Consider the following 11797-nt stretch of genomic DNA (forward strand, 5'->3'; position numbering starts at 1 on the left):
GATCCGTTAGTCAGGCAGGGGTCAGTCCAGGCAGAGTTCTATCAGATCCGTTAGTCAGGCAGAGGTCAGTCCAGGCAGAGTTCTATCAGATCCGTTAGTCAGGCAGAGGTCAGTCCAGGCAGAGTTCTATCAGATCCGTTAGTCAGGCAGAGTTTATAAAGGGGCCCCTGTTGTTTTGCCAGAGTTGAGACAGAGAGACCATCCAGTAAGCAGTGACTGTGTGAATCCATCCCACCGGCGAACATGTAAGTCGCCAGTGGGATGGCAGGGGGAAGGCAACTCGGAGAGATTAGTCGCCCGCGAACAGGGAGTTTTGCCACGGGCGACTAATCTCCCCGTGTGCCAGAGCCCTTAATCTAGAACACAGAGGCGTGTAGCTATTAGCACAATGCACCACTAGTGGGCGCAAAATTCAACAACATGGCCACCTGCAACCTTTTTTTGTTGCACTTTGCACACTACATGGGGCAGTGTAACTAAGCCCTACTGTGTTTACCATATAAATGAGGTTGGGAACTCACTTTATTGTCTTTTGTTTTCCATTGAATCAGCGCAGAGGGGATATTTAGCTGCTGATCCAGCGGTGCCCAAGGGGAGAACTCACCAAGGAAACTTTTATTCACTGTTATAGAATCAGCCATGAAGTTGCTGTAGATCAAGTATTTGGTGTTATACTCTCCATTCTCATCAAAGGAGAAGGTTTCACCATGTTTGGATCTGTACTGGACCTTTTTCAGATAATGGTGCAACTGTAACAAAATGGAAAGATTGAAAATTTTGTGACTTTCAAAACGCAATTGCGATATTTTCGTACAAACGCTAAAAGCATCGTCAAAACATTTTAGAACTACAGAAATATCGTGGTTACTTGGAATTTATACCATATCACTTTCCAAGGACGGAAACCAAACGCATTTTAGTAATGTACAAACATAAATGTTGTGGGGGGAAAGATGTTCCCAACCTTCTTTTATTCTTTTATGTTAAATATTTTTCCACCCCTGGTAACTTGTCCAGTGCTGCCACCTGGGGCGAGTATCTTAACTCATAGCAGCAATGCCCCTGTTTGGGCTGTATTGGATGCAGAGCAAGAGGCACTTAGTATTCCAATGATGATTAAATATTACCTGGTCCTTATAAATATCCCTCTGACTGTTCCTTACAGATTTCTCATTGAGCTCCACATTCATATCATGTAGAGCCCGAGACATCATATCAACTGCCAGATGCACTCGGGGAGAGTTGTACTTTCCTCTGAAAAAGGAAAGGTCTGTAATACGTTCCTGCCCAGTGCAGTTATGGAGAGTCGGATTGTAAAAGTAAATATATTTATACAAATCATTCTTATTTTGGTCTCTTGACAAGCAATGCAAATAAATAATCCATATATCTTCCAGTAACTTGTCTCCTGGGTAATTAGAAGGATGGGAATTTTCTAAAAAGCTCCTCATTTCAGGAGTATCCAGATCATAATGGTACCCGGGCACAAGGACCAGACTGCAATTAAATAATTCTGGCTCATAATAAAGAATGGCTTCCATAGACCCCCAGCTGGGTGAAAGGATTAATGTCTTTTCTTGAAATGCCCTTTTATTGTTGAATTGCTCTTCTTGTAAAATGAGGTTCAGAGATACTGTTCCACAAAGTATAAAAACATTTGTAGAGCTTTCCTGAATTATTGCATTATTCTTCTTCCAATGAAAGCTATAACCATCAGCCTTATTTATTCTTACGGTGAACTCAATGCAGACGCCTTCCCTGGAGAGATATTTGGCCAAGATCTGATGTTCTCTCTCCCCACTGATATCATCAGATGTAATTATTCCAACCCAGTTCCAGCCAAAATGGCTCAGTAATTTACTCATAACAAAAAAACTGGATTCTACGCTCTGTATTGTCCTGAATACATATGGGAAGGCAACTCTATCACTGAGCTCTGGGTCTGTAGCTCCATAACTGATCTGTAGTGATGGGGTTAAACATAAACAAAGACAATGGTGAACTGACCAAATGTTTAATTAAAAATAATTCTAACAAGCATGGATCGGGTCATTTACTGTATAAAGAGCTTTATAGGACTGGCACCTTGTAACACCTCCTGATCCCTGTTCTCTGTTCCTGCAATTGGAGTTGGGAGCAATAAGCACAGTTTCCCAGCACTGAACAAGTCTGTCCCTTTATCCCCATGTCTGATTCCTGTGCCATATAATGACGGGAAAATGCCATCATTATCTCTATATGTAAGGTACCAGCAAGGGGCCTGACACAGAAATCAGCATTCTCATTGGTTAATTCTATTGCATTTAATTACATTTTCAGTCAGTAGAATTCTCATTGGTAAATTGGTTTACATGAGTAATTAAATTTTTCATAAATTTCTATAGAGAACTAGGGGGTACAGAGGGACAGTTGGATTTAGTGTCCCTTTAATCTATAATGCAGCCATAAATATCCCCAAAGATATATCCTTATAACATAGTAATGTCATAACAGGATTCTGGGAAAAAATTCCTTAAGGCTCCTAGAAAATCCCATTTACATGGGCTTACCCTATAGGCTAAAGCTCACCCACTGGGTTTAAAGCAGAAGCCGGGATAATAGCTGATCAGATTCCCAACTACAGACTGGTTTCACCCATTTTGGGGCTCATCAGTGTAGTGCAGGGTTTCCTGATCAGCTTAGGGAGAGCCAGGAGTGGGGATACACGAACAAGCTAAAGGATTGAGGAGACTGCCTCATACGTATGCAAATGTCATAACAGGATTCTGGGAAAAAATTCCTTAAGGCTCCTAGAAAAGTCCATTTACATGGGCGAAACCGGTCTGTAGTTGGGAATCTGATCAGCTATTATCCTGGCTTCTGCTTTAAACCCAGTGGGTGAGCTTTAGCCTATAGGATAAACCCATGTAAATGGGACAAAACCCATGTAAATGGACTTTTCTAGGAGCTTTAAGGATTTTTTTCCCAGAATCCTGTTATGACATTTGCATACGTATGAGGCGGTCTCCTCAATCCCTTTAGCTTGTTCGTGTATAACATAGTAACATACATAGTAAGTTGGGTTGAAAAAAGACATACGTCCATCAAGTTCAACCATAATGCCTATATATAACCTGCCTAACTACTAGTTGATCCAGAGGAAGGCAAAAAACCCCATCTGAAGCCTCTCTAATTTGCTGCAGAGGGGAAAAAATTCCTTCCTGACTCCAAGATGGCAATCGGACCAGTCCCTGGGGCAACTTGCACTAAGAGCTATCTCCCATAACCCTGTATTCCCTCACTTGTACTGAGAGCTATCTCCCATAACCCTGTATTCCCTCACTTGTACTGAGAGCTATCTCCCCTACCCCTGTATTCCCTCACTTGTACTGAGAGCTATCCCCCCTACCCCTGTATTCCCTCACTTGTACTGAGAGCTATCCCCCTACCCCTGTATTCCCTCACTTGTACTGAGAGCTATCCCCCCTACCCCTGTATTCCCTCACTTGTACTGAGAGCTATCTCCCATACCCCTGTATTCCCTCACTTGTACTGAGAGCTATCTCCCCTACCCCTGTATTCCCTCACTTGTACTGAGAGCTATCCCCCCTACCCCTGTATTCCCTCACTTGTACTGAGAGCTATTCCCCTACCCCTGTATTCCCTCACTTGTACTGAGAAGCTATCCCCCTACCCCTGTATTCCCTCACTTGTACTGAGAGCTATCTCCCTACCCCTGTATTCCCTCACTTGTACTGAGAGCTATCCCCCCTACCCTGTATTTCCCTCCTTGTACTGAGCTATCCCCTACCCCTGTATCCTCACTTGTACTGAGAGCTATCCCCCCTACCCCTGTATTCCCTCACTTGTACTGAGAGCTATCTCCCCTACCCCTGTATTCCCTCACTTGTACTGAGAGCTATCCCCCCTACCCCTGTATTCCCTCACTTGTACTGAGAGCTATCCCCCCTACCCCTGTATTCCCTCACTTGTACTGAGAGCTATCCCCCCTACCCCTGTATTCCCTCACTTGTACTGAGAGTTATCCCCCTACCCCTGTATTCCCTCACTTGTACTGAGAGCTATCCCCCCTACCCCTGTATTCCCTCACTTGTACTGAGAGCTATCCCCCCTACCCCTGTATTCCCTCACTTGTACTGAGAGCTATCTCCCCTACCCCTGTATTCCCTCACTTGTACTGAGAGCTATCCCCCCTACCCCTGTATTCCCTCACTTGCTAAGAATCCATCCAGCCCCTTCTTAAAGTTATATAATGTATCAGCCAGCACGACTGATTCGGGGAGGGAATTCCAGAACCTCACAGCTCTCACTGTAAAAAATCCTTTCCGAATGTTTAAATGGAACCTCCCTTCTTCTAAACGAAGTGGTTGCCCTCGTGTCCGTTGGAAGGACCTACTGGTAAATAAAACATTAGAAAGGTTATTATATGATCCCTTTATATATTTATACATAGTTATCATGTCACCTCTTAAGCGCCTCTTCTCCAGTGTAAACAGACCCAACTTGGCCAGTCTTTCCCCATAACTGAGACTTCCCATACCCTTTACCAGCTTAGTTGCCCTTCTCTGGACCCTCTCTAGCTCAATAATGTCCCGTTTGAGCACTGGAGACCAAAACTGAACAGCATATTCTAGATGGGGCCTTACCAGCGCTCTGTAAAAGGGAAGGATAACCCCCTCCTCCCGTGAATCTATACCCCTTTTAATACAGCTCAAAACCTTTTTTGCCCTTGCAGCTGCTGCCTGGCATTGCTTGCTACAGCCAAGTTTATTATCTACAAGGACTCCAAGGTCCTTCTCCATTATGGATTTACCTAGTGCAGTCCCATTAAGGGTATAAGTGGCTTGCATATTTTTACATCCCAGGTGCATGACCTTACATTTATCCACATTAAATCTCATCTGCCACTTAGCTGCCCAGATTGCCAGTTGGTCAAGATCCTGCTGCAGGGATGTCGCATCCTGGATAGAATTGACTGGTCTGCAGAGTTTTGTGTCATCAGCAAACACTGATACATTACTCATAATACCCTCCCCTAAGTCATTTATGAACAAATTAAACAAAAGTGGACCCAGTACAGAACCCTGAGGGACCCCACTGAGGACCTTATTCCAAGTAGAGAATGTACCATTAACAACCACCCTCTGTACCCGATCCTGTAGCCAGTTTTCTATCCATGTGCAAACGACTTCACTAAGACCAATAGACCTTAGCTTAGAAAGCTGTTGTGTTGTGATTTATGTCACTGAGGGGTTCTGTGGCCATATAAAGGCCTTTTGGCTAAGATCAAGTGTAGATCTTGGCCTAAGGTGCTCGGAAACATCGCCCTTTGTCCTTGTGGCATCGGAATCTTAAGCCACATGCTGCTTTTGGGGGGCTTTCTCTTCCGGGCAATGAGGAGTGATCACCCTGAGTGTTCTACAATGGCTGCAGAAGATGGTTCGGTTCCTGTGTTTGTCCGAGTGAAGCACTCGGTTAGAATCAGGATGGACATGAGGTAAAGTCTTGTTCTCTTCCCAAAAAATGCAATTTCTGTTTGCAGGAGGGTCATCTCTATGCGGTGTGCCCTCAGAGGAAAGTTAAAACGGAGATACCAAAAGGAGATCCTGGTAAGTTACCCATGCAGGTTGATCCAATGCCTGAGACGTCTGGGGAGGAGACCTCTGCAGGTAAAGCATCACAAGAGAAGCTTGCCGTAAAAAGGAAGAAAATAGAGAAAAAAGAAAAGTCAGAAGCCTGAAGTTAGTGCTACTGTGGAGACTATTGAAACTGTGGTGGTTGAGTCTCTTTCCAGAGGGGAGAAACTCTATAATCTCTACAAGGGTAGACCAACGCAGAGATCCAGGAAGCATTGAATGACTGGTCAGATGACGAGGAGTATGAGGAAATAGAGAAGTGCATCACTGGTACTCCGGAGAAAAAAGATATTCGAGATGCTGTGTTGAATTTCATTCGAGGTTTAACGTAATCTTTTTAATAAAAATAACAAAAAAATATAAATAAAGAATAAAAAATATTCGGTTTCGAATGATGTGTTTAAGTGATTGGTGGTTATTCACTATGATACTTTATTACTGAGTTGAAACTTTATCGGCTATCAGCCTTAAGCTACATGCTGCTTTTGGGGGGCTTTCTATTCTGGGCAACGGGAGGCGATCACCCATCGCTCCAGCGATAACCTTAACCTGAGGGGGAAACTGGGAGTGGCTTCGTGATGGCTGCGACGGAAGAATCGATTCCTGTCTTCATACGAGTCAAGAATTTGGTGAGAATCCTCGTGGCTGATCTTTTGAATGCGGAGAAAGGCCTGGCTTACATCATACAGGTGATCTTGGAAGAGTTTGGCAGAGTTTCCAGACGGGAGATCTTAGCGATCCAAGATTACCCCAGGAAAGGAGTCAACGACGTCACCTTTGATGGCGAAGGTGTTTACCACAGCTTCTTGAGCATCCTGGGAGAAAATTTGGCTGATCCTCGACTGAGTGGGTTTAAAATCATTCCACATTTTGTGGAGGAGGAAGTCTTTCTGATTGTTAAATCTTATTCTCCTTTTGTCCCACTTAAGGAGATTGAGACGGTAATAGGTAGGTACTGCAAAAAACTTGTTTTTGTAGGTAAGATCCTCAATGAACTTGGTATATGGACGTCGAAATACAGGTTCAAGGCCGTCTTCGAAAAAGGTACTTTTCCACCGGCGAGATTTCAATTGGATACAGTCAATATAGACTGTTTTTTCAACGGTATGCTGGAATTTTGCAGAAGGTGTAGACAGTACGGACATGTGAGAGATGGATGTACATTGTGCCAAAATTGTGGTAAGACTGGTCACGAGGTAATGAACTGTGTTCTCCCAAAGAAGTGTAACTTTTGTTTACAGGAAGGTCACTTATATGCTAGATGTCCTCAAAGGAAAGTGAAACCTGATGAAGTTTCGGCAGACCAGGGTAAGTTGCTTGTGCCAGTTGATCTAACCCCTAGGTCTTCTAGTGAGGAGGTCTTGGCTGTGAAAGATTCGCAAGAAGGGACTACAGTAAAGCGCAAGAAGGAGAAGAAAGAGAAAAAAGAGAAGAAGAAATTGGAAACCACTGATGTAAGTTCTGATATGGAGTCTAGTGAATCTGTTGATGTGCAATCTCTTTCCAGAGGGGAGGGACTCTTCAACTTTTACAAGAGTAAGTCTGATGCGGAAATCCAAGCAGCATTAAAAGACTGGCTGGTTGAAGAAGAGATCAAAAAGATAATAGAAAAATGTATTAAAGGCAAACCAGAAGATTCTGTTAGGTATGCTGTGTTGAATCACATAAGAGAACTAACGTAAAATTTTAATTTAAAAAATCACAAAAAATATAATAAAGTAAAAATGGTTTCTTGTGATGCTGTAGAGTGTTTTGGTGGGTTTTATCTGCTGATTCACTTTATTACTGAGTTGAAACCTTAATGTACCCCTACTGTAAATGATAAGGATATTAGAAGTCACTGAGGGGTTCTGTGCCCCCCATATAAAGGCACAAGGCTGCAGGCTGAGTTATACAGGGAACTCTGAGTATCACTCATGTATTATAAGGGATAATGTACCCCCTACTGTAAATGATAAGGATATTAGCAGTCACTGAGGGGTTCTGTGCCCCCCATATAAAGGCACAAGGCTGCAGGCTGAGTTATACAGGGAACTCTGAGTATCACTCATGTATTATAAGGGATAATGTACCCCCTACTGTAAATGATAAGGATATTAGCAGTCACTGAGGGGTTCTGTGCCCCCCATATAAAGGCACAAGGCTGCAGGCTGAGTTATACAGGGAACTCTGAGTATCACTCATGTATTATAAGGGATAATGTACCCCCTACTGTAAATGATAAGGATATTAGCAGTCACTGAGGGGTTCTGTGCCCCCCATATAAAGGCACAAGGCTGCAGGCTGAGTTATACAGGGAACTCTGAGTATCACTCATGTATTATAAGGGATAATGTACCCCCTACTGTAAATGATAAGGATATTAGCAGTCACTGAGGGGTTCTGTGCCCCCCATATAAAGGCACAAGGCTGCAGGCTGAGTTATACAGGGAACTCTGAGTATCACTCATGTATTATAAGGGATAATGTACCCCTTCTGTAAATGATAAGGATATTAGCAGCCACTGAGGGGTTCTGTGCCCCCATATAAAGGCACAAGGCTGCAGGCTGAGTTATACAGGGAACTCTGAGTATCACTCATGTATTATAAGGGGTAATGTACCCCCTACTGTAAATGATAAGGATATTAGCAGCCACTGAGGGGTTCTGTGCCCCCCATATAAAGGCACAAGGCTGCAGGCTGAGTTATACAGGGAACTCTGAGTATCACTCATGTATTATAAGGGATAATGTACCCCCTACTGTAAATGATAAGGATATTAGCAGTCACTGAGGGGTTCTGTGCCCCCCATATAAAGGCACAAGGCTGCAGGCTGAGTTATACAGGGAACTCTGAGTATCACTCATGTATTATAAGGGATAATGTACCCCCTACTGTAAATGATAAGGATATTAGCAGCCACTGAGGGGTTCTGTGCCCCCCATATAAAGGCACAAGGCTGCAGGCTGAGTTATACAGGGAACTCTGAGTATCACTCATGTATTATAAGGGATAATGTACCCCCTACTGTAAATGATAAGGATATTAGCAGCCACTGAGGGGTTCTGTGCCCCCCATATAAAGGCACAAGGCTGCAGGCTGAGTTATACAGGGAACTCTGAGTATCACTCATGTATTATAAGGGATAATGTACCCCCTACTGTAAATGATAAGGATATTAGCAGTCACTGAGGGGTTCTGTGCCCATATAAAGGCACAAGGCTGCAGGCTGAGTTATACAGGGAACTCTGAGTATCACTCATGTATTATAAGGGATAATGTACCCCCTACTGTAAATGATAAGGATATTAGCAGTCACTGAGGGGTTCTGTACCCCCCATATAAAGGCACAAGGCTGCAGGCTGAGTTATACAGGGAACTCTGAGTATCACTCATGTATTATAAGGGATACTGTACCCCCTACTGTAAATGATAAGGATATTAGCAGTCACTGAGGGGTTCTGTGCCCATATAAAGGCACAAGGCTGCAGGCTGAGGTATACAGGGAACTCTGAGTATCACTCATGTATTATAAGGGATACTGTACCCCCTACTGTAAATGATAAGGATATTAGCAGTCACTGAGGGGTTCTGTGCCCATATAAAGGCACAAGGCTGCAGGCTGAGTTATACAGGGAACTCTGAGTATCACTCATGTATTATAAGGGATAATGTACCCCCTACTGTAAATGATAAGGATATTAGCAGTCACTGAGGGGTTCTGTGCCCCCCATATAAAGGCACAAGGTTGCAGGCTGAGTTATACAGGGAACTCTGAGTATCACTCATGTATTATAAGGGATAATGTACCCCCTACTGTAAATGATAAGGATATTAGCAGTCACTGAGGGGTTCTGTGCCCCCCATATAAAGGCACAAGGTTGCAGGCTGAGTTATACAGGGAACTCTGAGTATCACTCATGTATTATAAGGGATAATGTACCCCCTACTGTAAATGATAAGGATATTAGCAGTCACTGAGGGGTTCTGTGCCCCCCATATAAAGGCACAAGGCTGCAGGCTGAGTTATACAGGGAACTCTGAGTATCACTCATGTATTATAAGGGATAATGTACCCCCTACTGTAAACGATAAGGATATTAGCAGTCACTGAGGGGTTCTGTGCCCCCCATATAAAGGCACAAGGTTGCAGGCTGAGTTATACAGGGAACTCTGAGTATCACTCATGTATTATAAGGGATAATGTACCCCCTACTGTAAATGATAAGGATATTAGCAGTCACTGAGGGGTTCTGTGCCCATATAAAGGCACAAGGCTGCAGGCTGAGTTATACAGGGAACTCTGAGTATCACTCATGTATTATAAGGGATAACCTTTATAAGGTTTGTTTCTATCTCAATTTGCTCTAAAACTTGCTAATACAAAGCATTGTTGAAATCCTTTCCCTTTTAAAGCCTAAAAAATAAAATGGCTAGAAATGTGTAGCTGTGTTTTTTGAGCCCTTGTACCAGCCCAAAGCCACCAAAGCTCTATAGAAATAAAGCCCCATGCCCCTGAAGATGCCCACAGTAGCTCTCCATCTTTTGCACAACTACTGCACATGCTCAGGTGTAGGCAATATAAAAATCCCACCTGAGAGCAGATAAAAAGGAGAGAAGTTCCCTTAGTCTTTGCATTGTGTGTCTGTGTGTGTGTGTCTGTGTGTGTGTGTGTCTGTGTGTGTGTGTCTGTGTGTGCCACACTAAGCATGGGCAACAGAAAGAGAACTGTCTGAGGACTTGAGAACCAAAATTGTGGAAAAATATCAATAATCTCAAGGTTACAAGTCCATCTCCAGAGACCTAGATTTGCCTTTGTCCACAGTGCGCAACATTATCAAGAAGTTTGCAACCCAAGGCACTGTAGCTAATCTTCCTGGCCGTGGGCGGAAGAGAAAAATTGATGAAAGGTTGCAACGCAGGACAGTACTGATGGTTGATAAGCTGCCCCAAACATGTTACAAAGAAATTCAAGCTGTCCTGCAGGCTCAGGGAGCATCACTGTCAGCGCCAACTATCCGTCAACATTTAAATTAAATGCTATGGTAGGAGACCCAGGAGGGCCCCACTGCTGACACTGAGACATAACAAACCAAGACTAAAGTTTGCCAAAATGTACTTGAGTAAGCCACAATCCTTCTGGGAAAAAGTCTTGTGGACAGATGAGACCAAGATAGAGCTTTTTGGTAAAGCACATCATTCTACTATTTACCGAAAATGGAATAAGGTCTATAAAGAAGAAAAGAAGAGAACACAGTACCTACAGTGATACAGAGGTTCAATGATGTTTTGGGGTTATTTTGCTGCCTCTGGCACTGGCTGCCTTGAATGTGTGCAAGGCATCATGAAATCTGAGGATTACCAAAGGATTTTGGGTGGCACAGTGTCAGAAAGCTGGGTTTGCCTCCGAGTTCTTGGGTCTTCCAGCAGGAAAATGACCCCAAACATACGCCAAAAAGCACCCAGAAATGGATGGTAACAAAGTGCTGGATAGTTCTGAAGTGGCCAGCAATGGGTCCAGATCTAAATCTCATTGAACATCTGTGGAGAGATCTTAAAATTGCTGTTGGGAAAAGGTGCCCTTCCAATAAGAGAGACCTGGAGCAGTTTGCAAAGGAAGAGTGGTCCAAAATTCTCAGTGAGAGGTGTAAGAAGCTTATTGATGGTTATAGGAAGTGACTGATTTCAGTTATTTTCTCCAAAGGGGGTGCAACCAAATATTAAGTTAAGGGGTGCAAACAAATGGTACAATAAAGTTTGGACATTTTGAACTGTGGGATATTTAAGCATAGCCAGGATGTAGTGAGGTCATCGCTCAGGAGGAAGCCGGAAGTGGCGAAACGCGTCAGCAGTGAGAGAGGACGCAGAGGAGGAGCACTATACAGGGCAGGACTGCTGAATCCAGGAACGACACTGCAGGTTGGGAACAGGGAAAGAAAAAGGAGCAGCCCCCTGATCCATCCCAGTGACTCCTGCGCAGCCTATACTCTGTTTGTGAGTGTATTGGGAAGTTTTATTTATATTAAAGTATTTAGTTTTTACACATCAACTTGCTTTCATTTCAACTAAAAAGGGATAAGTATTCTTTACTAACTTTATCAAAACCATTGTGTTTTTTTGGGTTTTATTTTATTTTTTTTAATTGTTGTTTTTGGAGCTAATTTACAAAGTTTGTGGGATC

General features: G+C 43.4%; 1 protein-coding gene across 1 annotated transcript; it reads left to right on the forward strand.

Moving 5' to 3' along the window:
* Positions 1-6214: 6214 nt before the first annotated feature.
* On the forward strand, positions 6215-7318 carry LOC116408363 (zinc finger CCHC domain-containing protein 3-like). Its single transcript, XM_031895135.1, has one exon. It carries the CDS (start codon positions 6215-6217, stop codon positions 7316-7318), a length of 1104 nt encoding a protein of 367 aa, XP_031750995.1.
* Positions 7319-11797: the final 4479 nt, after the last annotated feature.

This window comes from Xenopus tropicalis, chromosome 1 (genome assembly GCF_000004195.4).
Source record: "Xenopus tropicalis strain Nigerian chromosome 1, UCB_Xtro_10.0, whole genome shotgun sequence".
NCBI classification, from domain to species: Eukaryota; Metazoa; Chordata; class Amphibia; order Anura; family Pipidae; genus Xenopus; species Xenopus tropicalis.

What these genes read in the sequence shown, in the direction of transcription:
- LOC116408363 (XM_031895135.1), top strand. Translation starts at nt 6,215, where the DNA reads ATGGCTGCGACGGAAGAATCGATTCCTGTCTTCATACGAGTCAAGAAT.